This window comes from Oryctolagus cuniculus, chromosome 5 (assembly GCF_051225735.1).
Source record: "Oryctolagus cuniculus isolate XC-2025 breed Fujian yellow rabbit chromosome 5, ASM5122573v1, whole genome shotgun sequence".
In the NCBI taxonomy this organism is placed as follows: domain Eukaryota; kingdom Metazoa; phylum Chordata; class Mammalia; order Lagomorpha; family Leporidae; genus Oryctolagus; species Oryctolagus cuniculus.
Genome location: NC_142871.1, coordinates 54,945,638 through 54,972,112, shown reverse-complemented (window position 1 = coordinate 54,972,112; position 26,475 = coordinate 54,945,638). Strand labels below are relative to the sequence as shown.

Below are 26,475 nucleotides of genomic sequence, written 5' to 3'. Positions count from 1 at the left end.
AGAGCTGGCCTGGAAGAGGGGCAACCGGGAAAGAATCCAGCGTCCCGACCGGGACTAGAACCTGGTGTGCCTGCACCGTTATGTGGAGGATTAGTCTAGTGAGCCGCAGCGCCGGCCTAGATAAAATCTTGAAAGAATTCTAGTCTGACAAATTAAAGTGGAAAACAAACAGGAAAATGTGCCCTAAATAGACGGAAAGAAACTGCATTACTTTTATATTTTATAACATTCTAACATTTTTATCCCACAAGCATAAACAACAAAATTACAAGTTTCAAATATTTATTCCTGTATTCTGTTTTCTAAACAAGCCCTAAAATGGTGAGGAGTTAGAAATAATTTACCTTTACAAGGTAATAAGAGTACTTAAAGCTCTCCACAAAATACTTTTCTTTCTCTCCTGTTTAACATGCCAACAAGAGATGGAAACATTTCATTGTAGATCAGTATAGTGACTCCTCCAGCCCTCCTATACAGAAAGTGTGCCATGTTTAAGTTTAAGAGACAAAAAAAAAAAAAAAAAAAAAAAAAAAAAAAAAAAAACACTTTATGGAAATGTTTCTCAACATAAAGCCAAATCATACATGCAGTGAAGCAGATACTATCTCCTCTGGCTTTGCTGAGTCATCCACCTAACACCACACCAGGCTTGCAGAATGGACTCCAAACAAAATTACTGATTCTCACGCAAGAACACACACAAGAATACAACACAGAAAAATGTAGTGCTTAATAAAAAAAAGAAAATCCAGAGATCATTCTAGTGATCTAAGTTTTCTTCTGCTTTTAATTATTTTTTGTTTATTTAAGAGACAGAGAGATAGAAAGAAATTTCCTTTTCTGTTGGTTCATTCTCTATATCCCTGCAAAAGCCGGGGCTGAGTCAGGGCCACAGCAAAAAGCCAGGAACACAATCCAGACCTCCCATGAAATGAGACAGGAACGCAATTTCTTGCCTTCTAGAATATACACTGCTGGGAAGCTGGAGTCTGGAGCTGGAGCTTTGGAGTTAAAACCAGGCTCTCCAATGTGGGGTTCAGGCATCTTAACAGTTAGTCTATATGCCTATTCCCTGACTTTTCTTGATAGAACCTTAATTTATGCCTTTGAGAAGTTAATGGAGTCAGAATTTCAGCAATGTGTTTCATTTTTGTTACCATAACTTAAGAATCTTTGCATGGGATGAGCATTGGCACAGTTGGTTAGAAGACCACTTGGGACTCCAGTACCCCATATCAGAGTAACTGGGTTCAAGTTCCAGCTCCACTTCTGATTCCTATTTCCTGATAATGTGCACACTGAGAGGCAGCAAGTAATTGCTCAAGTACTTGGGTCTCTGGCACCCATGTGGGAGACCTAAATTGAGTTCCTGGCTCCTGGTGTTGATCTGGCCCAGTCACAGCTGTTGCAGGCCTATGGGGAGTGAACCAATGATGATCTCTGTCTCTGTCTCTATCTCTATCTCTATCTCTATCTCTATCTCTATCTCTACCTCTATCTCTACCTCTACCTCTATATCTTATCTCTATCTCCATCTGTTCTTGTCTACCTTTCAAATAAGGAAGGAAGGGAGAAAAAAAGGGAAGGAAGAAGGGAAGAAGGAAAGGAAGAAGGAAATAAGGAAGCTCAAAAAAGGTGAGGACTATAAAAAATAATAATAATACTGTTCTACATGCAAAGGGAAATCAAAAGTCAACTAGGTTGTCCTAACTGCTACTTCTGGCCTGTACAGTCAGGAGATTTTAGAAAGAAATCATCAGTTGCTGGCTTACATGGTTATTTTCACCCTACTCCCCTCCCACCAATCTCCTCTCCCAGAGACTGAACTGATCCCATTTCTGACCATACTTCAGTTTAACATAAAAATGCATGGACAACACCTAGGGCACACTTAAACAGTTATGCAGATAACTTATTATAAATTCTTTGTAGATAAATGATGTAGCTAAATTACACAACTACTAGTCATTTTGCTTTTCACAATATTTTAAAATACTTTCATCTTTTAATAATAAAAGAAAGATGTAAATCCAGTATTGTTGATTATAACAGTCATATGTAATTTCCATGTCATTTCTGGATGAACTTTAACCGTATCTTGAAAAAACTGCAAATAAAACATAAGGGTACTTTAAAAACTTTATGGGAAATCTGTATTATTATAAAACTATGCATGGATCTCACAGTATTTAAAAGAGAATTCTGAGTAATAAGACTAAAAACACAAATTTTTTAAGGAATTCATATTGAAAATGTGGGCAAAATTGCAATCATACAACCACATAGGATATAGGAATAAAATTGAAGATAAATGCAATGTCTTCATAAGACAGATCTTTAAGGCTACTACATATCATTTAATGTAAGCTACTCAGAAAACTAAAACATTTCTAAGTGAAATAATAATCAATCAGTAAACTGGTTTCTTTAAACAAAATTCTGGTTCTTTTCCAACATCTTCACTCCCAAATATTAAAAAAGCAAACAAACAAATCAAAATCTAAAACCTTCTCCTGATTTGTTCTGATACTATTAATTCCAATATTTTTATTAATGCAAGTCAAGAACAAAGACATAACCAGATGAATATTAAGATATATTGCCTCAAATTGGTCTAATTAGGAAATAGATGACTAACTTTCATCAGTTTCCCATTGCCTACCCACCTCACAAATGTGAATATAAACAATAACCTTTCTTTAATTCTGTTTACTGAGGTCATTGTAAAATAAGCCATATTAACTTTCATGGTATTGATAAGGAAAAAAGCGTAAGTTTGAGAAAACCCATTGAAGGAAAAGAGTAAAAGACACTGCTTTGTATAATTCCTTGGGTATTAAGGTGCCTATGACCTGCTCAGACACCCTCATTCAGAAGATTGGTAAGTCAAAATCATTTGTGTTTGAAGTGGAGTATAATTCTAGAGACTGTAACTACTTGTACTAAAAGAATTGCAGCAATTTAACTGAACAGTGGCAATAACATTCAGAAGTCACCTGGGTTCAGAGGTAAAGCCCACGGTGTATACTTAAAAGGAAACAAGCAGGCTGTCTGGACCAGGAGGCTGAGTGGCTGCATCTTCTGGGCATCCTTTACTCTAGTGTATATAAAGATCCCAAGGGAACCTCACTCAGCGATCTAGGAGGGTAGTGACAGATGGGAACACTGCCGAGAACCAAGTCCAGGAGGAAAGGTCAGGAATTATATGAAGAGGAAAAAGTATTCTTGGCTACAGATGGCCCCTGAGAATCAAAAAATAACCACAATACTTTAGAAGCATTATTTTGTGTTTGCAGGCAAAGAAAATCTAAATTAGTAAGGACAGTACAGTCAAGTCTCCATCCAAAAAGTGATCATCTTTGGGCTGCTTATCTTGTTTCAGCACACTGTTTTCTTCAGCATTTATAATTCTATGCACTATGATTGTAGCTGAACCAGTGCATATGAAACATGAGAGTGTGTATTCCCAGATAACCAAAAAATCCAGGGGCTTCAGCAACCTTGGAGACGTTATAGATGAGGAAACAGAGCCCCTAAGCAGGATACAATTAAAACTAGTAGATTACAAAGTCAAGGCATCAGAAGTTAATATTATAGTATTTAGTCTAATAATATACCTGTTACATTGCATATACATCATACATATTACTATATATTTCACAGAAATCATGCAACAATGAAAACATGTAGGTGCACATATGAAATCATTCAGTGAATAAGTAAAGCTAGATTATCACACAAAACAAATATTCACATAGGTGATTTCCTCATTTGAGAATGAATTCATCCCATTCATCAAAAGTGAAAATTACTATTTCTATCTACCTATAAATTAAGACCCTGCTTAATACTTCTAGGCTCTTGGCATTGGAAAGAATCTCAGAAATGACCATGTGAGTTTGGAAATCAACAGCAATCTTTAATGGCCATTCCTTATTTTATAACTTAGGAGCATAAGGAATGTCAAAGCTCACCAAAAAAAAGATGAAGAAGAAACACTTATATGAGGACATGAGTGAGTTCCCAATGATTCCTCCATTAAGGAAACATTCTATAAAATGACTACATTTCCTAAGAGACATTTCCAGTCCTGTGTTTCATTGAGATCAGGAGGCAACAGGGTTGGGGCCAAAAACAGCCTCCACCTGCTTCCCAACTCACCAGACAGCAAGTATCCATTGAAAAGACCACCTTTTTCCATATTTCAACCCATTATCATGAACTGCTCCCTCCCCAAGTCGCCAGGCCTATTACTGTGCCTGGCACTAAGATGGATGAATGGTGAGAGGGCAGAACAGAGGGTGAAAGCGAAAGAAGGAGGAATGCTTGTAGGGATGCAATATGTCAGCGCATAGAACTCTCCTCTTTTGTTCTACTATAATTCACAGGATTATTTAAATACCAAGATAAAGTCTTTATTTCCTCTTCTGGGAGATTATTGTATCATTTTAGTTGTTAAACTTTCTAAATGTACGCAGCTGGCCAGTTTCTAATCATAATAGGGGGTAAAAAGCGTAATTTGGGGAACATACCTCAAGATTTATGAATTCAAAGAAAAATGTCCAAGATGATTCCACTGGAAAATCAGCATTGTCTAAATGCCATTGTATATGTCAGTTAGCCATGTGTGTGCCTTTCAGATTGAAAGGGATTAGGTTTAGCATTAGGGGTAGAGTTGATGTATTACCCTGGAATTCTTCAAAAGTTACAAAAAAAAAACTATAAAGCTCGACTTTAGATTTAAAAGTGTGGTTTACGGAATTCCTATGCTTTATCTGCAAATTAAATGCAGTTGTGTTGTGAAACTGAGGTATGAGTTATTTTACAGCCAAACAAGAGGCAGAGTACTAAAAGGGCCTTTTGTTTACCTTGATTAAAATCACCCAGAGCCTGCGGGTATGAATACTATAATTGAAGTCATTTCAACAACAATTACCTGCCAGTTGCAAGCATTTATCCTGGGAGTTGTGTTTGAATTAGTAAATTCTTACAAATACCTCCTCATACTTTCTAAGTAATTCACTTTAAATAGGGGACTGTAGATAGGTGGGAAGGAAAAATCGTGCCCGTCACCATCTGAGAGTTGAGAAACAAAGTGTGGGCTTGTATTACTCACGGCTCTGCCTGCAGGCTCCTGTCCTCTGCCACATAGTTAGAAGGAATATATCCCTGCAGTTGCTGACCGAAGCCATCTCCCCGTTTTTCCAAATGTCTGGCCAACCACCAGCCCTCATGAGAAGTGTCCAAGACTTGGAGCTTGTCGCCCGCGCGAAAGCTGAGGTCTTCTGCAGTTCGAGCTTGGTAATCAAACAACGCCACAAAGTATGGGCCCTGGCTTCTCTCAGGCTCCTGCCTCTGTAACTGAGGGACTTCAGGGGAGCAACGGGCTCCTGGATTCTCAATCACCACGGGTTTGTCTGCTTCCTGGGACAAGCAAGGGAGACATGGCTCCAAATATGCCCAGAGCCTTAGAAGTACGTTGCCCATTGTGCCCTGGTGGAGAGAAGGGGAGAGGGTCTTCTCCCCCTCCTCAGTCTAGGCAATTCTTTCTGTTCTTCCACTAGGCAGCTTTGACATCAGCACCACCTTACCATACTTTGAGAGTGTGCAAAGTTCTTTTTCAACAAAGTCCAGCAGACCTGGCTGCGTGAAGCCTTGCCTGGAAAGACTCACCGGCCGGCCAACGCTTGGTTTCTGAGGCAGTGGCCGCTGCCCCCTAGCAAAACAGTGGGAGCTGGGCGGCTGCTCTGTGGGAAGATGCCTTTACTTCTTGTCTGCTTAGAAATCCCGCAACAAAAATAAAGTAAAATTAAGAAGGCTTTGTCTAGGAAAACATCTGAGAACAGAAAAGAGCCATCTTGCCTTTCATCCTGATGAAAAGTTAACAAGACACTAACAGATAAAATCTCCACACCTTGTCTTTGCTGGGTGCTCTCTCTCTGCTTCCAGTCTGCTCCTGTTGTTTGACCAGTCCTAATCCTCACTGCTCCTTCCTTTTTGCTAATGAATAACCAACCAGCACAGGCTATTGCCTTTAACATGCTGAACTATGTGCAGGCTGTAATAATCGCCCTTTACTTCCTGGTTTCTTTTTGTCTGTGATCTAAATGGGATTCCAGTTCTCTCTACCCCTCCCTTTTCCCACACCCAAGATAGACCAGCCCCCTTAAAGGGAAGCCAAACTGTTAAAGTTGCTTTCAAAACCCACAACCCTTTCACTTCATGCTGGAGAAACAGGCCAGCCCAGGTAGCTGTCTTACAAATGTTCTGAACACCAAAATTCAGTGCAGAGATATGTCCACTTCCTCCCAACACACACAAATATGCATATGCGTAGGATTGCTTTGCCACCACTACAGGAAATGCAAAGGACAAATACAAGTATTTAGGTGTTTGTTGCTAGACACAGGGCAATTGAGAAGGCACCACTGAGTCCCTGCTTTTTTTTTTTTTTTATCACTAGGAATAGATTTTAATAGTCTCAAAGTATATCCTGAAAAAGTAAGAGAGCAGCTGATGAAAACCATGAGAACCTAAAACACTGCCTTTTCCCACAGATGCTTATTTCCCATCCTTTAAGTACTATTTCTCTCTCTCTCTCTCTCTCTCTCATACACACACACTCACACACACACACACACAACCAATAGAAAAAAAAGAGTAGAAGAAGGGGTCTTTGTGTGCTGCTGTAGAGGCTCTTTCTGTTCAACTGCGACCTCCAGGTCTATGCTAGTTCTTACTTGTTGTTGGCAGCAGTTCTGGAATTAATGAGGTTGGGATCAGGACAGTCATCCAGAGACAAAATGGGGATTTTGCTCTCCTTTGCCTAATTTGGGACTGCTGTCTCACAAGCCTGGGCCCTGGATCACAAGAGCAACAGCACAGTAAGTCTGGACAGATGATAGCACTGCCGTTTGGAGTAGTAGAGAGCATTGCAAAATTCTTTCTGATTTGCCACTTTTTTTGTATAAGGCATTATTTTAAAATTTCTGTCTTGGAAGGGTGCTTGTGCTTGGGTGTTTTGTGCTTCCTGATAGCTGTGTTGCTCTCTGGTAAAGTTGTGGAGTTGGTGACCAAGACCTCTGGTCTGGGATAAACCACATTCTTGGTGGGAGCGGAGCCTGAGTCAATGGCCTGTCTGGTGCTAGCAGTTGGACTGACCGTGGCCAATGCCAGATTTGCAGGCTGTAAGGTTTTACAAGAGAAGAAGTATATAGAGCCTCCAGTAAAACAAGTTTTTCCAAGTCTACCAAAGTCTGCTTTCAGTGGTGACTACTACAGAACAAGATGACAAAAGAGAAGCAGTATCAACACCAGATGTAAACCCTACTGCTCAAAAAGGAAAAACAAGAGATGCTTATTATGCCCTTAAATCACCCAGACCAAGGAGGATCTTACAGAGCAATCAAAATCAGTGAAGTTAAAGACTTACTAGATGGTTTAGCTAAAAAAGTGAAGTAAACGAATTGACATTTTAGGATCTGATTATTGTTTATAGCTCTTGTCTATAATCCTGAGAAACAGTGATTTTTCTATTTGTTGAATTCTTTATTTAGTGGAGTATTAAGCTTGTGATTATATAGTAAATTGAAAGTATGTCACTGCAAAAATGAAAAGAAAAATAAGAAAGGAAGGAGGAAGGGTTATAGGGAGGGAAGGAGGGAAGGTAGGGTGGGAAGTATCATTGTGCTATTAAAACTGTATATATGAAATTTGTCGCTTTTATATAAATTCAAAAAGTGGAAAAATAAAACGTATTATGTGTTTTCAGTTCATATTAGTTTATGTGAATACCAACTTTCTATAATAAAATGCCTCAGAGCTACACAACAAAACTAAACAAAAGCTTCTCTCTTACAGTCTAAGTGTTTTCAGAACCTTGAACCTAACTAATCCAGCCTTAGTACAATCTCAAAACCCCTGTTTTTGTCAAATAAAAGGCATTTTTAGTAACCAGAAGAACCAAACTCAAGAAAAAGAAAGAAAACAGAGCAGCATGGTCTCAGCCCCACTTGCTGTTTGTAACCTTTTGTTAGAAGCAAGTACAATTGGTGGGCAGATTATTTGGGTAGAATCAGCTCTGTGTCACCCTCCCAGGCTTCTCCAATTGTAGTCAGAGCAAAACTAACAACATGGCAGCATTAGAAAACCCAAAAATTTAGCTTTTTGTTGTTGTTGTTTTATAGTGGCATGGGACCTAAAACACAATGTATATATAATTCCATATTTTAGGCAAAAGTAAATAGTAATTGCATAATATTGTCAGATCATAAAGAATATGTTGTTCCAAATGCACTATTAATTGTAAAGGCCTGGGCTTCTACCAGTGCCCCTAAACAGAGGTACAGATGCTAAAGTCTTTCTGAAACATCTACAAGATGTAAGGTCCAAATTTGTGGGGCTGGCACTGTGGTGTAGTTGGGTAAAGCTGCCACCCATGATGCCAGCATCCTATATCAGCACCAATTTGTGTCTTGGCTATTCCACTTCTGATCCAGCTCTCTGCTACTGTGTCTGGGAAAGGAGTAGAGGACAGCTGAAGTCCTTGGAGCCCTGCACCCATGTGGGAGACCCAGATTAAACTCCTGGTTCCTGGCTTCAGCAGAGCCCAGCCCAGGTCTTTGTGGCCATTTGGGGAGTGAATCAGTAGATGGAGGATCTCTTTATAACTAATCCAGCCTTAGTACAATCTTTATAACTCTCTCTTTATAACTCGCTTTCAAAATAAATACATAAATCTTTTTTAAAAGAATCTAAAATCTTTAAAAACAAAAAATATCCACATTTGTAACCAACCAGAGAGATGTATTCAAACCCAATTTGTGAGTAGGGTTTGAGACTTCAAAATTCTGAAGGTTGCAACTTCAAATATGCCTTCACTATGGTTGTGACAAGGGACTCTGGAAAAAGACAAAGCAGCAAACCTGCACAGTACAGTCACCGAGCAAGCGAATGAAATTGAAAAAGCGGCCAACCGTCCAAAGATGTCAGGAGAGCAATGGCCTAAGAAACAAAGCGAAGGGGTGGGGAAGGTGAGGGATTCCTGGGGTCGATAGCTCCGGAATCTTCAGTCACCCAAGCTTGAAGCCTTGCAGTCGTCTTTTCCTCGCTCCCGGGTTTCTTTGAGCTAATCAATCACTAAATTCCGCTCAGCCTTCCTTTTCATTTATTCCACAAACTATTTTTTAATCCCTTCTGAATGACAGCTGTGCTTTATAGAGAAAATAGAATATTCCTTCCTGGATTCTTCAAGAGACTTCCTAACTGGTCTCCCATCCTCAACCTTATACCCATTATGACTCATCTTGCACATCAAGATGAATGAGTTTATAATAGTTTATAAAGTGGCTTTTATAATTGCAGCCATGATGGAGGTGATATGACTACTAGTAAGAATAGCTATCAGTTCTGGAGGACACTTTGCTAAGAACGCTAAAAGTGATACATCATTCAATTCACACAAAATAAAAAATAATACCTGTGAAAAACATATTTTTAAATTTAGAAAAGAAGAAACTAAGGCTAGAGAGGTTACACAACTCACTCAAGTTTACAAAGCCAAGCAAGCAGCTGAATTATGAATAATACCTTGGATTCAATCTGACTCCAGAGTCTTGAGACTGCAAATCCTCAATTTTGCTGACTATGAAAAAAAATCTAATATGATCTGCCTATGTAAAATCCTTCAGGAACCTCCCATGCATCCGGAATAAAATCTAAACTCTTTAGCATGATACACAAAGCTTGGTTAATTCCTCCAACTTCACAGTTTCTCAGTTCTGCTCCTTTGCCATGGAACAAAGAACAGCCACCTGAGGACCAAGACCTCTGCCCATTGCATCTGTTCATCCTCCTCTCCCCTAAGGACCCTACTGTCATTTTTCCAGGTTAGGTTCAAGTGTCACCTCTGCTGCAACACATTAGAGATTGCTACTCAGTGCTTCTCAATGCCTTCCTTTCCTCCCTTACTGTTCCCTGAATGTTGGGTTCCTTTGCCAGCCTCCTAAACCAGTTTTCTTGCTTGCAGTCACTCTCCTTCTCATCCACATAGAAAACTGCCACCACATTAATCTTCTTAATCACTCTCTTGCAAAATAGCCTTCAACAGATCCTCATTGCCTAGAAGATACTGCAGCTTGGAATTCAAGGCTAAAGAATTTGTACTTTATCCACTCCTTATCAGATATGCCCTTTCAACATCCCCCTCTACAGACTTACATTCCCCCTTCCACTGAGCCAAATTGGTATGCTGGGTCTTCCAATAGGCCTTATTTGTTCCCGTATCTGACTTTGTCTCCTTTGACCTTCTTTGGCTTAGTAGTTCTTCCCCTCCTAGCAGACTCCTGCCTACATTTCAAAATCTCAACAAAAATCCCATACCTCCTCCAGGTCCTCTATCATTCCCACTAAAAGTAATTTCTGTCTTCCTGAAACTTTTCTAGCTCCCTCAATCCCTGACCTCAATGTACACAACACTGAAAGAATTTAACCCTACTCCTCTCTCTGGTTTGCTGAACACTGATACAGAAAATCCCACAGCTACTCAGTTTCATAGCAAAACAAATTAGTGACCTCCTACTCCTGGTGGCCCTCAGCATTGCTCAGCATTCTTTTATACGCCAGTCTGGTCAGCTGCAGTTCTCTTCAATTTCTCATAACATTATTCCAAATCGTCTACCATTATTCTCAGGGTCTCTGTGGATACCCCTTGTCTCCAATGACCTTGTCATTGACATTCACAGGAATTCCAGAACTATTTGACTTTAATTCAATTTCCTTTTCTTAAATCAAAAAAATGTATCTACATTTGCAAATACTTTCTTTCATCCTAGAAAAGAAATTTTACATGCTTGCTCAATGCCCATTTTTTTTCTTCCTTATGATAGAAACTTATTTTTACAAATCTAAGAAGTCACTGGGTAAGGTTTCAGGAAAATCCACAAGGGAGGCAGACTCAGCTGGGAGACCTACTCTTATTCACTCCTGATTTTCTCTTTCCTCCTTCATAGAACTCAGTTGAAATGATTAGACCTGGAACAGCTATCTTGGACCATAAGATGACCTTAAAAATGGAAAAAATGAAAACATAAAAGCATCTTGTAGGCTGGCGCCACGGCTCAATAGGCTAATCCTCCGCCTGCAGCGCCAGCACACGAGGTTCTAGTCCCGGTCGGGGCGCCGGATTCTGTCCCGGTTGCCCCTCTTCCAGGCCAGCTCTCTGCTGTGGCCCGAGAGTGCAGTGGAGGATGGCCCAAGTCCTTGGGCCCTGCACCCCATGGGAGACCAGGATAAGTACCTGGCTCCTGCCTTCAGATCAGCGCGGTGCACCAGCCGCAGCGTGCTGGCCGCAGCGACCACTGCGGGATGAACCAACGGAAAAGGAAGACCTTTCTCTCTGTCTCTCTCTCTCACTGTCCACTCTGCCTGTCAAAAAAAAAAAAAAAAAAAAAAAAAGCAACTTGTATCCCTAAGGCCCAGGAATACCTTCCTTCATAATTGTTTGCTGTTTGGAAGACAAATTGTTTTCTGTCTAATTAAGATATGATTATTTTGGTTTTTTGCTACATTTAGCTAAAACTAGCCATAACCGATATGCTTTCAATAACAGAAGACAGTGAAATTGCATGCCTAAACTCTAGTATTGCCTCCTTGTGGGGTCTGATTACATCAATTAGCTCTATTGTTTCCTTTCTTTGTAAGTGCCTTTCTCAAAGTGCTTTCCTCATAAGGATGTGGTCATGTTCAAATCTCTCAAGCATTAAAAAGAAAACAATAAAATATAAAAAAGAAGGAAAGAAAACAGAAAAAAAAACCTCTTAAATATTTTATCCCCCTATAGCCACCAACCTCTCTCTCCTTCTTTCTTTAATCATACTTCTCAGAGAAATAATGAATATTTCCTTTTTAAGTTTTTCTCTTTCATAAACTACTATCTAACTTCATCCCATGCCACTGAGGTTGGTCCACCAGAGGTCATCAATTGACCTTTTGCCCTTTTGCCAACTTAAATCATTCTTTTTCCAGTCTTATTTCACTTGACCTCTTTCCTTTGACAAAGATAGGTAGATATTCTATGTCATAATACTGTCCTCTTAGTTTATTCCATTAGCCGATAATCCTCGGCATTCTGAAGACTGGTTTTCCTCTACCAACATCATTCCTCAGAGTTGACGCTGATTAGGAATTCTAGCTGGAATTTTTGGGTGGATTCTTTTATTCCTCTGCTCATACTACTTGGTGGCCAGACCCTCTGCATCCATAGCTTCAACTGCTAGTAAGTTCCAGTCTTACATATCCCAACCCATATAGTATGGCATCGTGGACATATCTTCCAGAAAATCCCAAGCCATCTCAACTTCAAATTCAACAGGTCCCAAAACATTCATATGATTCTCTCAAAAACTCTCATTTTTATGTATTCTCTGCCTAGGTGAAAATCATGTCAGGGCACAGTGAGTAAAGCCACTGCCTGAGATGCTGCCTTCCCATATGAGCACTAGTTTGAGTCACAGTTGCTCTACTTCTGATTCAGTTCCCAAGTAATGTACTGGGAAATCACTGGAAGACTGCCCGAGTGCTTGGGATCCTGTCACCCACATAGAAGACCTGGAGGCCAGCGCCGCGGCTCAATAGGCTAATCCTCTGCCTTGCGGCGCCAGCACACCGGGTTCTAGTCCCAGTCTGGACGCCGGATTCTGTCCCGGTTGCCCCTCTTCCAGGCCAGCTCTCTGCTGTGGCCCGAGAGTGCAGTGGAGGATGGCCCAAGTCCTTGGGCCCTGCACCCGCAAGGGAGACCAGGAGAAGCCCCTGGCTCCTGGCTTCAGATCAGCGCAGTGTGCCGGCTGCAGCGTGTTGGCCACAGCTGCCATTGAGTGAACCAACGGAAAAGGAAGACCTTTCTCTCTGTCTCTCTCTCTCACTGTCCACTCTGCCTGTCAAAAAAAGAAGACTTGGGAAGAGTTCCTGGCTCCTGGCTTCTGCCTGACCCAGCCTCAGCTGTCGTGGCCATCTGGGGAGTGAATCAGTGGATAGAAAATCTCTCTTTTCTCTCAATCTCTCCCTCTTTCTTCTGCAACTCTCTTTCAAATAAACAAATAACTCCTCTAAAAGATCATGTCAAACTAGAAAATTGGAAACAACCTAAAATCCTCTTTTTTCTTTACTGCCCTATAACTGGTCAATAACTAAATTTTATGATTTTTGAATTGTTTAACATCTATTCTCTTCATTTGCTTTCTACCCTATTGATGCTGTCTGTATAAGACTGATTTTTTTTTTTTTTTTTGGTTACTCTATATGAAGTGCCTGGTAACTTCAAAAGGAAAGGAGGCTTATTCTGGCTCTTAGTTCTGGAGATCTGAGGTCAAGAAGACACATCTGCTGGATGGCTGTCTTGAAGACAGTCCTGAGGCTGCACAAAGCATCACATGCAAGAGACAAGGAGTGCTCTCAAAAAAGCATGCCTTTTCTGGTCTCTCTTCCTCTCCTTATAAAACCACTGGGGTTCAATCACAGCCTTATCACTCCTAATTATCTTCAAAAGACCCCACCTCTCAAAAAATCAGTTCAGTTTCTATTGACTTACTACTTCACAATGGGGATTAAATTTTAGTACATGAAACCTTGGGTACACACTAAAATCACATCCCAATCAGAGACTGGGCCTTAATTCTTGGCCTCTTTGGCTCTTTCCTCAACTTTTTAATAATTTCCAACTTGATAATTATTTCTCTCCAGTCCCACACCCCTCCCACCAACCTCTATTTCATAGGTAAAGTGATTTTTTAAAAGATTTTTACTTATTTATTTGAGAGGCAGAGTTACAGAGAGAAAGAGGGAGAGAGAGAGAGAGAAAGGTCTTCCATCTGCTGGTTCATTCCCCAGATGGCCTCAAAGGCTGGAGCTGTGTCAATCCGAAACCAGGAGCCAGGAGCTTCTCCTGGGTGTTCCATACGGGTGCAGGGACCCAAGCACTTGGGCCCTCTTCCACTGTTGTCCCAGGCCATAGCAGAGAGATGGATCAGAAGAAGAACAGCCAGTACTGGAACCAGCACCCATATAGAATAACCACACCACCACAGGCAGAGTCTTAGCCTACTGTACCACAGTGCCACGCCCAGTAAAGTGATCTTAAAAGGATATACAACTGCCTTACTATATCCTTTTAGAGTGCTTTAATGAAAAGAAGAAAATGTAAGCAATCAGTCCACCTAATATTAAACACGCAGCTATAATAATAAATACTAATCCTAAAATTAATAGGCACATATAGATCAATGGACTCAAATATAGAACCCAGAAATACATCAACAAAAATACACCTAACTGAATGATTCTTGACAAAGGCAGAAACAAATTCAATCAAGGAAAGATATAGCCTTTTCAGCAAATGATGCTGGATATCCAGAGACTAAAAATGAAACTACACAGAACAAAAACAATAAACTTCAACTTCAACCTAAGACTCATATTTTAAACAAAATTGAACTCAAACAGATCATAGACTTGAATGTAAAAGGTATAACCATAAAAATTTTTAGAAAAAATTTAAGAGAAATCTTCAAGATCTAAGACTAAGCTAAATTGATAAACAAGACTTCATCAAAATAAAACTTTATTCTGCAAGAGGACCTGTTTGGAGTATGAAAGGGCAATGGGAGAAATATATAAAGTATTTACAAACCTCATATCTAAAACGTACAAATCTGAAGAATCCTCAAAAGTCAACAATAAAAACCCAAATAATCCAGTCTGAAAATGAGCAAAAGAAATGGATATAGATTTCACTAAACAAGCAACAAACAAGCAAACAAAAAGATGTTTAACCTCATTAATCATCAGGAAAAAAATAAAGCCATCAAATATCACTACATACCTGTCAAAATAAATAAAATTAAAAATAATAAATCACTGAAATTAGGATGGTAATGATGCTGAGAAACTGGATCTACTGTCAGTGCATAGTGCTATCTTCCCATTCATACATTGCTATTGGGAATGTAAAATGGTGCAGTCACTCTAGATAACAGTATGCAATTTTTAAAGTAAAACTAAATTTTATAAGTAAAACATATAAAGTAAATCTAAATAGGTAGCCACTATTTATAACAGTAATTACACTACTGGACACTTATTCCTGAGAAATCAAAAGTTATGTTCATACAGTACCTTTTGCACAAGTGTTTATAGCAGTTTTATTTATAATATATCAAGCTATGACCAACCCAACAATGGATTATACTTGAACAAACTGCAGTACATACTAAAGTAAACTGTTCAGTAATAAAAGGGATGACTGATATAAACAACAACCTGGATAAATCTACTGGAAATCACATTGAAAAAAAAAGATGATCCCCAAATATTAAATATTGTATTATTCCATTTATATAACAATATCCTTACTTGTTTATCTTTTAAGACCCAGAACAGGCCAGCGCCACAGCTCACTTGGCTAATCCTCCACCTGAGGCGCTGGCACACTGGCTTCTAGTCCCGGTCGGGGCGCCAGATTCTGTCCCGGTTGCTCCTCTTCCAGTCCAGCTCTCTGCTGTGGCCCAGGAGTGGAGTGGAGGATGGCCCAAGTGCTTGGGCCCTGCACCCGCAAGGGAGACCAGGAGGAAGCGCCTGGCTCCTGGCTTCGGATCAGCAGCCATAGCAGCCATTTGGGGGGTGAACCAACGGAAAGAAGACTTTTCTGTCTCTCTCTCTCTCTCTCACTGTCTAACTCTGCCTGTCAAAAAAAAAAAAAAAAGACCCAGAATAACATATTTCCGTCTTTATCAATTTTTTCCTAACCTCTGTATTAGATAGAATTGACTATTCCTTCATTTGTGCTGCCCCACACCCTATACCCATTTCTGTCATTTATTTCATGTCTGTGCCACTATAACTTCTTTAAATACTTATTATTGTCTTCTTTTGTTTTCAGTATTGACACAGTGCTGAATACTTAACTGAGGACTCAATAAATAAACGTCAAACGAAAACTAATTATTCATCTCCTAGAATATAATATGTAATACTCATATATCATGTAGTCTGTATAATTGTGCTGTTTCCAAAGCATACATCTGTATCCTTAAAGTTAGGTCTATGTTTTATATTTCTTGTATCCTCAGAAGAACTCAGGGTGCAGCTCCATTCATACATAACACGTCTCCATGCTTACACACTTGCTCTACCTCAATCTATTCTCCAAACAGCAGCAAAGTCAATCTTTGTAAAATATCAGTACGATCTGTGTTTTCAATACCTTTCCTGTATACTTAAAATAAATTCCAAATTCTACATCTTTGGTAACAAAGCCCTGCTCAAGCTAGTTCCAGCCTAGTCTTCCCTCTGGCTCTCCATGGTCCAGCCAGCATGATGCCCCTTCCAAGGCATCAGTCATAGTCTTCTTCTGATCACAGATTTTTACTCACTATTCTCCCAGACAATAACATTCTTGTTCAGACCTTTCATGAGGGTGGCTCCTTCAGTCCTCAGCCTAGTAATATGTCATTAAAGAGGTTTCCCCTAAGCACCTTGTCTAAAGTAGCAAAACTATCCAACTTAACTTTACTCTTGTATATCTTATAAATTGATTGTATCCTCTGAAAAAGATACACTGAATTCCTAACCCTTATTTAAAACCAGGTCATTAGGGTAGACCCTAATTCAATACAACAGGTGTCCTCATAAAGAGGAGAAATTTGATCACAAGCACGCACAGAAACAAAGTCATGTGAAGATACACAGGAATAAGATAGCCATTGACTGGAATGATGCATAGACAAGCCAAATAATTTCAAGAATTTCCAGCAAATACAAAATCTAGAAGAGGGGCCTGCACTGTGGCATACCAGGTAAAGCCACCATCTGCAGTGCCGGCATCCCATATCGGCGCCAGTTCGAGTCTTGGCTGCTCCACTTCCAATCCAGCTCTCTGCTATGGCCTGGAAAAGCAGTGGAAGATGGCCCAACTCCTTGGGCCTCTATACCTAAGTGGGAGACCTGGAGGAAACTCTTGGCTCCTGGCTTTGGATCAGCACAGCTCCAGTTGTTGTGGCCATCTGGGGAGTGAACCAGCAGATGGAAGACCTCTCTCTCTCTGCCTCTCCTTCTCTCTGTATAATTCTTCCAAACAAACAAACTAGGAGAGGTTAGCAAGAGAGAGAGGATGGTACTATGATACCTTGATTTCAGTCTTCTAGCCTCTGGAATTGTGAAACATACAATTCTGTTATTTTAGGCCATCCAGTTTTTGGTATTTTATTACAGCAGCCCCAGGGAACTAATATACCATACACTGTATTTGTGATTTTTGCCAGCACTCATCACAATCTGAGTATGTGTTATTTCTTTGTTTGCCTATTTAGTATGTCTCTCCTACAGCAAAATATTTCCAGTGACTTGAGGGCCTCATTCACCCTCTTTACTTTCCATGCCTCCAGAGCTTATTTTGTAATTGATGATCTTTCAATAATTGTTATTTAATACCTGTTATCAGAATGAAATTTATTGATAAAATTGTACAAATGCAATAGATACAAAGATACTGCTGTTTCATTGGGAAAATATTTCTAGAAGACAATTTGAGATCACTTATCTTAATTGTAAGATCAGTTGTGTTTCACTATTATAGAAAAAAATGAAAATATTCCTTTTCTTATACTTTTTTATTTTAATTTTTAATTAGTCTTTAACAGATACAATTCTAAGAACATAATGATATTCCCTTCCTCCCCCTGGAAATATTCCTTTTTGAAGATTATTTTATACCAAAGGCTGAATGAGATGTCTGGTTATTACTGCAGAGAAGCTGATAACTGGATTTACAGCATTCTTAAGTTTAATGGAAATTTATTTAGGCTTCAGCTGTCCTGCCCAATGACATTAAATAAACTGACCAAAAATATCTCATCCTAATCTTTGGACTTGAGTCTTGATATCATTCACCAGATTACTCTCTAATTTCTCCTCAAGACAACATTCAGTTACTTTCTTTGGCTATTATACAGACTAATACCTTGGAATCCTTCATATGTTTCATCTTAGCCTCCATTAATCCCTCATTTAGTTACCTCTTATGGGCCCAGACACTAGCTTGACACTAGAAGAAATGACAAGAAGCCGTTAGATTGAGTCAAAGAATATCAAGTATGTTCTGGAAAGTTTAAGTTATATTCAGAGCAGAATTACAATAATAATGATTGTGATGATAATGATGATGATGGAAGAATAACCTCAGTATTTGAGCAGATGGTAACAACATAATTCTAAATTTATCTCAGTTTTCTTGGCCGTAGAGTATAATCTCCAGACTGAAAATAGAAGACCAGATGTATCTGCATGAGATTTGGAACTTAAGGGAAAGCAATGATTATTGGGAGCTAATGTTGGCTCAAAAACGAAAAAAATATGCCAAATTAAAAATTTCATTTTTCATATAGAATTTCTATTATGAAGGAAAGCATTCCTACTTAGGAGATATGAAAGCCAAATGCTATGTTTTACTACAAATGGTTTTATCTAATCTGCTGAAATTGTTGGAGGACGTAATGTTTAAGTAGCCTTGGCATGCCAGATCCCTACTGTCCACAGCTATAACGTCTTCCCTGACCAAGGACAACAGACTACATAAAACATCAGCAAACACTGAATACTGCACTCAATCCATCCTATGCAGAAGATATGTTTCCAGTGCTGAAGGAGCATAACTATGAAACGTCAATTCTAACCCATAAGAACTCATGACTTTTCCCCATGGGAAGTACTCAGTGAACTTCTTTACAGATGTGATTTCCATTGCTTGCAAATAAAATAGTTCAGTTTAAAAATATTTATTAGAGATTTGGTTTTTTTCTTTAACACTGTCCAAAACATGAATTAGGCAGAGTATATCTTGATTTTAGTAAGATAATGAAAAAGTGTTCTAAAGATATCTGCAAGTAAGCTTACACAGAGAATTTGCTTTCCCAAGGGACTGAAAATTCTTGTATGTACAATCTCCTAGAAGCAGGTGATGAAGCTTTCCTAAAACAGAGAGGTGTTCATGGTTCACCCAGGTGATTTTTTTTTCTTGTCCATTAAACAAATACTTCATCAGTCAAGGTTCACAACTACTAAGCCACAAAGTTATTTCAGTATACCAAGGAGTCACTCCAGTCCTTTTGTTCCTCTCTAGAACCATCACAGATCCCCTGAATCAGAGAAAATGGAAGAACCTGGAAATCTCTGGTCTCTTTATTTTAAGCTTTTTTCTTCTGATATTTTAAACAAGCTTGAGATAGAAAATTGTGACTGGGCAAAGTGAATGTGAGCATATGTAGGATGACAGTGTGTTTCTTGCTATTAATCATTCATGTTTCTTGGCTCATTCCAAGTGCTATGTGCAAAGTAAGATTAGCAGAGCTGTGCCTCTTTTGAGGGTTTAACTCCTGTCAAAGGATTCATTCTTAACCAGTACTGTCTGTGGAAAAGATTTTTAAATGTATATTAGAGAACAGTAAAATCATAATCACAACTGCATGAAGAAATGCATGCAATAGCATGGCCCTGAAATTGGTGTTCCTGGAAGGGGATTTCCCAGGCACCGCCACAGGGAGGTAGGATGATTTGTGGATAAGAATGCCTGTTTGGAGAAGTTATTGACTGCTCAGTCTCAGATTCTTACCTGTAAAATGCTAACAACTCCTTGATGATAGCATGGACCTCATAAAATAGTTGTGAGACTTAAATGAGAAAATGCACTAAAATATCTCTCTCCCTGTCTACGGTCTGGTTGTGCCCAATAATATTAGCTATTATTGGAAAAATATGTAACCAGTCTGCCTGGGTACTCCTGACCTCTTCTTTAACCACTGAGTACAGTTTTAGAAAATAACCTCATTCCCAGCTCATTTCCTCCCCCCCCCAAACAAAAGCAAAATGTATACCACATATCCAGCTCAAAAATTATTTTAGTAATACAGTATTTAGCTAAAACTATGGTTCCATGCATACATGAAAGAGACTGTACATTGCAATCTGAACAGGAAAACATCTTGACAAAAGCCTTTTAAACATTTCTTTTTCCCAGGGTTTCTTGCCATATGATAACTATTTCATCTATCATTTCATAGTCCTCAGCCTCTCCAGCTACATCCCTCTACCCATCCATCTTCTTATATATTTTCTCAGCAAATTATCAATTTAAAATTTCACATGAGGGACTGGCTTTATGGTGTAATGGGTTAAACAACCACCTTCAATGCTAGCATCCCACATAAGCACCAGTTCGAGTCACAGATGCCTACTTCTGATGTAGCTCCTAGGTAATGCACCTGGGAAAGCAGCAGAGGATGGACCAAGTTCTTGGGCCCCTGCACCCATATGGAAAACCAGGATGAAGTTACTGTGTCCTGGCTATGGTCTGGCGAAGCCCTGGCTGTTGCAGCCATTTGGAGAGTGAACCAAAGGATGGAAGATCTCTGTCTCTCCCTCTGTCTCTCTCTAACTCTACTGTTCAAATAAGTAAAATAAATCTTTTAAAAAAACTCATTTGAACAAAAGTAAAAATTATACCTGTACCACTACCAGTAGATCAATAATGAATGTTTTAAACCTTTGATACTTAATGTTGAGATTTGGTGTCAAAATAGTCCAAAACTGCAAAATGCATTAAAAAGTTCCAATAGATAAAATAATTTTATATAATGAGATGAGGTAATGGTCCCTTGGAGAACAATAACTGGTCAAAATTTGTTACAGCCCTTCTGATAACTTAATTTTAGATGAGCTTTTCAAATACCCATCTACTTTGGTATTCTCATAGATATGAATGGAAGTATTCTAACAATGTAATACTTTATCCATTTTAGTATTTTCTCTTTGCTTTGTTCTAGTACTATTGGTTGAACTCTGTGATTAACACACAATTATTCTTAGGTGTTTAAATTTTAACTGAAAAGTGATCCCTGTTAAATATAAGAGTGGGAATAAGAGAGGGAGGAGAGGTACAATTTGGGACATGCTTAATCGGACTTGCCCCAAATGGTGGAGTTAGAATCGTGCCAGGGGATTCCAATACAATCCCATCAAGGTGGCATGTACCAATGCCATCTCACTAGTCCAAGTGATTAATTTCAGTTCACAATTGATCACACTGATAGGTCTAAGAGTCAAAGGGATCACACAAACAAGTCTAGTGTCTGCTAATACTAGCTGATAGAATCAAAAAGGGAGAGAACGATCCATCATGGGAAGCAGGATACACAGTAGACTCATAGAATGGCAGATGTCCTAAATAGCACTCTGGCCTCAGAATCAGCCTTAAGGCATTCGGATATGGCTGAAGAGCCCATGAGAGTGTTTTAGGCATGGAAAGCCAAGACACCCTGGGGAAAAAAAAAAAAAAGAAGACCTAAATGGAAGATCTGTGAGTGAGATCCCAGTGGAAAGAATGGGGCCATCAAAGAAGGAGGTACTTTTCTCTGAAGGGAAGAGAGAACTTCCACTTTGACTATGACCCTGTCAGAATAAGATCGAAGTCGGCGAACTCAAAAGGCTTCCATAGCCTTGGCAGCTCATGACTAGAGCCTAGGGAGATTACTGACGCCATACACAAAAGTGTCAAATTGTTAAGTCAACAACAGGAGTCACTGTGTACTTACTTCTCATGTGGGATCTGTCCTTAGTGTGTTGTCCAATGTGAAGTAATGCTGTAACTAGTACTGAAACAGTATTTTATACTTTGTGTTTCTGTGTGGGTGCAAACTGATGAAATCTTTACTTAATATATACTGAATTGATCTTCTGTATATAAAGATAATTGAAAATGAATCTTGATGTGAATGGAAAGGGAGAGGGAGAGGGAGATGGGAGGGGTGTGAGTGGGAGGGAAATTATGGAGGGGGGGAAGCCATTGTAATCCATTAACTGTACTTTGAAAATTTATATTTAAAAAATAAAAAAATAAAAATAAATAAAAATAAATATTTTGGATAAATTCAGTTAAATGCCTATAGTAAACTTTTTTTGAGAGGCAGAGTTAGACAGTGAGATAGTAAACTTTCAAAACTAATAAAAGTTCCTTTATATGGTTAGATATTTTTAAGTGGCTTCCATTTTAACAACTAAGTTCCTAACAATAATTATTCTCCTTTTCAAGTACATAACAGAATTGTACTTTCCTAGTCTCTTGGAAATAACATAGCCACACAATTTGCTGTGACCAAGGAAATGTTTTTAGGATTGATGAATATCACTTCCAGGTAAATGACTTTAAATATGAAGTATGCATTTACATGTGTCCACTTCCTCTGCTGTAACAACAATGTTCCAATGAAGGGTCATCAATTAGTATACAACCCAGGCTAGGCAAAACATGAGATCCTTCACTGACCAGATAAGAACATATAACCTAACCGAGAAACAACCAATGTTTTCTGTCTCAGAGATTTAGGGGTTGTTTCTGTAAATTTAATCTAACCCACATAGACTGATAATCTAGATAAAGATAGATATTTGTGGAAAGTACAATGGGGGGAAAATCTGAGAAAAATATTCATTTACTGGTAGGATTATGTATTTCCTAAATCTCAGCAAAACACTTGGGGTGTTCCATGAAAAAGGCCATATCCCTTGAAAGGGATTCCAGAAAATATGCTTGTTATGGGGACATTCATTATGTAATTATAAAAGGATTTTGTGTGTATGTGACTGATAAAAATTATTGAAAGAATGGCAAAGAAGAGAATGTATCAATGTAACACTACTGTATTCTGATTTAAATGCTCTTTTGATTTTAGAAAAATGTTTATTATTTATTTGAGAAATAGAGTTCCTATCTTCTGGTTCTCTCCCCAAATGCACAGGGTTGAGGTGAGATGCAGCAAAGTCAGAAGCTGGGAACTCAGTCACTCCAGATTTTCCACGTGGGTGGTAAGGACCCAATCTCTTGAGCCATTATGGCTTCCTCCCTGAGTCTGCATTAGCAGGACGCTGGAGTCAGGAACCAGAGCTCCATATCAAACCCAGGTACTCCAATATAGGACACATATATCTTAACTACTATGCTAAACATTCATCCCTTTATAAACTTTTAGAAGGCCCCTCATACTAGAGTGAGATTACTATCTTCTTGGTAAAAACAAATTTCCTTTTACAGATTCTGTATTTACTAAGGAACTTTTTGCTCTGTTTTGGATTTCTAAATGTATCTTACTAGTTCTGCCAAGAATACTTGTTAATAGGAATTAATAATTTGACATTGTACTTGATAAATCATTCTCTTATGAATTTAATTAGAATATATTTATAATTTTGATAATTTATGGGTAATCTGATTTTACAAAAAAAACCATATCCTGCATCAGTGTTGATTGTACTAAGGTACCCAAGATATCCAATCTGAAATGACTGTCAATTCTTTTGCGGCACAACATTTAGTGATGGCAGGCAACATTCTATACCTTGTCAGTGTCTTAACTAAAATAGCAGCTCTGGCGGGCAAGACTTATGTAGGTTATTATTATAATAATCTTGAGTTTAAAAATAGACATGATACAAAAGGTAAACTGTTAAATATTAAATTGTTAAAATGATTGACACCTTTATACTATAACAAAATCTTTCTGAACAGTACTATTTTTTGAATTTTCACGTATTTATTTCTTACCCTTTAAAAAATTATTGTTATGACTATTTTGAGGATTATCACTAATAGGTTCCATGTTTTATTATTAAAAGGATATCATTCCTCTGTTTTGTAAACTTAACCAATACTTAGATATAATTTTATTATATTTTAAATCCAATTTCCTTTCAATCAAATGTTCAAATTTTATATTGTTACATTCAAAAGTGGTGCAAAATTCATGTTATAAAATTTCATTTACAATGAACTTGACTGAAAAAGTATCTATTCTTTTAAGCAATAGGTCTCAATACTTATTCTTAAGTAATGACAAATGTCCCTAGTATTCTAAACAAATTTCAATGGAGGAAAATCACAGTCAATAATTTACAAATTTTAACTGGAAACAGATACATTGAACTTGAACTTGAACTTAACAAGAAACAAAATGCATCAGTACATAACAATAAAAAATAAATTTAGCAGAAATCATTGTTGAAAACATTAAATAACAATAGCACTAAACTTGTTAAAGATAAAAGAGAAAGCATCAGATAACTGATCACCATTTAAAATTGTTCCAAGAAGACTACAGTGCATTGTTTATTTTCCTTGTGCATAATATTATGTAGGAAACAATTTTTCAGTTCATGCAATAATATTTATACTGCACTTTTCCACTTAAATGTGTTCATAAATATTAATCAATTCCCACAACAGCAGTGCAAGATAGCTAAGAATTATCCAGAGTTGACAGACTGAGAGCTTAAAATGATGTTTAGCTATGATGCCAAGGACTGCTGAGGGAATTAATAAGAGCGCTGACACCAGAGTCCAGAATCCTGGCTGCTGGCTGCCGCTGGGGCAAAAGAAGCTGTCAGAGAGTGTACTGCCCTGTCCACTGTCCTCCACACTGTCATAAAGGATCCAAGAGCACCTGCTCCTACTTTACCTCTGCATGGTCAGCCAAGCTATTGCAGATACTTCATCTATCCTGGTTCTTGGTGTTTCGTACACTTAGATAATCTTACTCCTCCTTAAAAATGATTAATTTCCAAACCCATACTTTAGTTCAAGCATTTTTCTGAAAGACTTCTAGGGGCCAGCGCTATGGCGTAGCGGGTAAAGCCGCTGCCTGTAGTGCCAGCATCCCATATGGGCACTGGGCTGCTCCACTTGCTATCTAGCTCTCTGCTGTGGCCTGGGAAAGCAGTAGAAGATAGCCCAAGTCCTTGGGCAGCTGCACCCATGTGGGAAGACTCAGAGGAAGGTCCTGGCTCCTGGCTTTGGATCAGCGCAGCTCTGGCCGTTGAGGCCATCTGGGGAGTGAACCAGCGAATGGAAGAACTCTGTCTCTCTCCGCCTCTGCTTCTTTCTCTGTGTAACTCTGACTTTCAAATAAATAAATCTTTAAAAAAATGAAAGAAGGAAACAAAGAAGTCTAGGTAGACTTTAAGAAGTAACAACCTTGCATTCTGTAAAGTGAACACCAGAGACAAGAGCTCACTTATCTTGCTCTCTGATCTCTGGAGGGTTTTTTTTTTTTTTGAGTATAATTCTCATTTTATTTTATTCCAGAGGATAGTTTTTCCTCAGTTATTAATGAGTCAGTTTCTTACATGGGTTTTGGTGGAGGTTGTAGGGTAGCACAAGCAGTTCTAAATCCAACAGGGCTTGGGACTGTCCAGGCATCCCCTGAATGATTCCTGACTACCTGACTGTGAATGGCAGAGCTCACTCAGTACCACTGCTTCACATACAACTTGGGAAGTAGAGAGGCATCTATGGCACTCAATTTGGAAAATTTCCTGAAGCCTGCAGTCTCTGCTATGATCTGAATGACCAACGTTTTGCCCTTGGGTATGTATCAGCTCAGTTTATGCAGGAAGTAGGCTATCCTTTTTGGCATGGCTATGTTCCTCCTTTTCTTTGCCATCTTTGTCACTCACCTTTATTATAAAATAGAAAACTGATGATAAGAAACATTAAGTAATTTATCTGAAGTCACATAGTAAGGGCCAAGCAATAATTAGTTCTCATGGCTGTAATGCCAAAAGCCTTCATTCCTTGAAGGTACTGTTGGAGGAGTATCTCCCGAAGGACTCACTGTGCCAGTGAAAATGCACCCTAGGGCTGCATCCCTTCCACAGCCTGCAGTGCCCAGTAATATTTTTCTTTACACAAAGATTACTACACTTCAGTCAGCTCTTCAGGTCCCACCACTTCCCGCCCAACTCATTAAAATTCATAAATTGATCCTTATATCCTCCTGTGTTCACAGTGCTGAGTCAGTATGACTTGAAATTATGGCCTCTCTTTCCTCTCATATATTTAAACTGTAATTACCCCTTAACTTCTTTCCTGGTCCTTATATGCATATATACATTCCCTTACTCATTGAACAAACAGTTCTTTGAATAATTCCTAAATGCCATGGACTATGCTAAGCACTGGGGAAACCTGCACTTCTTTCCTTTGGAGAAGATGAGGAATCTTCCATGTTTGGTTACAGATCTTGATGCAACCACTGCCTATGACCAGATGCCTTCATTTGTTCCAACCCTGCCATATTAACTCATATGCACTGCAGTTACATTCAGCTAGATGTTGGTATGTCTTTTATTTAAAAGATTTATTTATTTGAAAGCACAGTTACAGAGAGAGAGAGAGAGAGAGAGAATCGGATCTTTTATCTGCTGATTCACTCCCCAAATGGCCACAATGACTACGGCTGGGCTGGACTGAAACCAGGAGCTTGTTCATAGTCTCTTGTGTGGGTGCAGGGCCTAAGGACTTAGGCCAACTTCCACTGCTTTCCCAGGTGCATTAGCAGAGAGCTGGATTAGAAATGGAATAGCCAGGACTCAAACTGGCTC

The 26,475-nt window shown here is 38.9% G+C and overlaps 1 protein-coding gene and 1 pseudogene across 2 annotated transcripts in view; one reads left to right on the top strand and one right to left on the bottom strand.

Annotated features, from left to right (window-relative positions):
• FRK (fyn related Src family tyrosine kinase) overlaps window positions 1-26,475 on the bottom strand; it is a 169,571-nt gene that overhangs the window by 127,765 nt on the left and 15,331 nt on the right. Inside the window, exon 1 of one of the 2 annotated variants that reach the window (XM_051854387.3) lies at window positions 5,117-6,427. The exons of the other annotated variant lie outside the window; for it this stretch is intronic. Within the exon in view, the coding sequence (XP_051710347.1) occupies window positions 5,117-5,487 (371 nt within the window). The 5' untranslated portion in view covers window positions 5,488-6,427. Of the gene's footprint in view, window positions 1-5,116; window positions 6,428-26,475 lie in introns of those variants that run through there. 2 annotated transcript variants of the gene reach the window in all.
• On the top strand, window positions 7,040-7,461 carry LOC100356885 (mitochondrial import inner membrane translocase subunit TIM14 pseudogene; annotated as a pseudogene).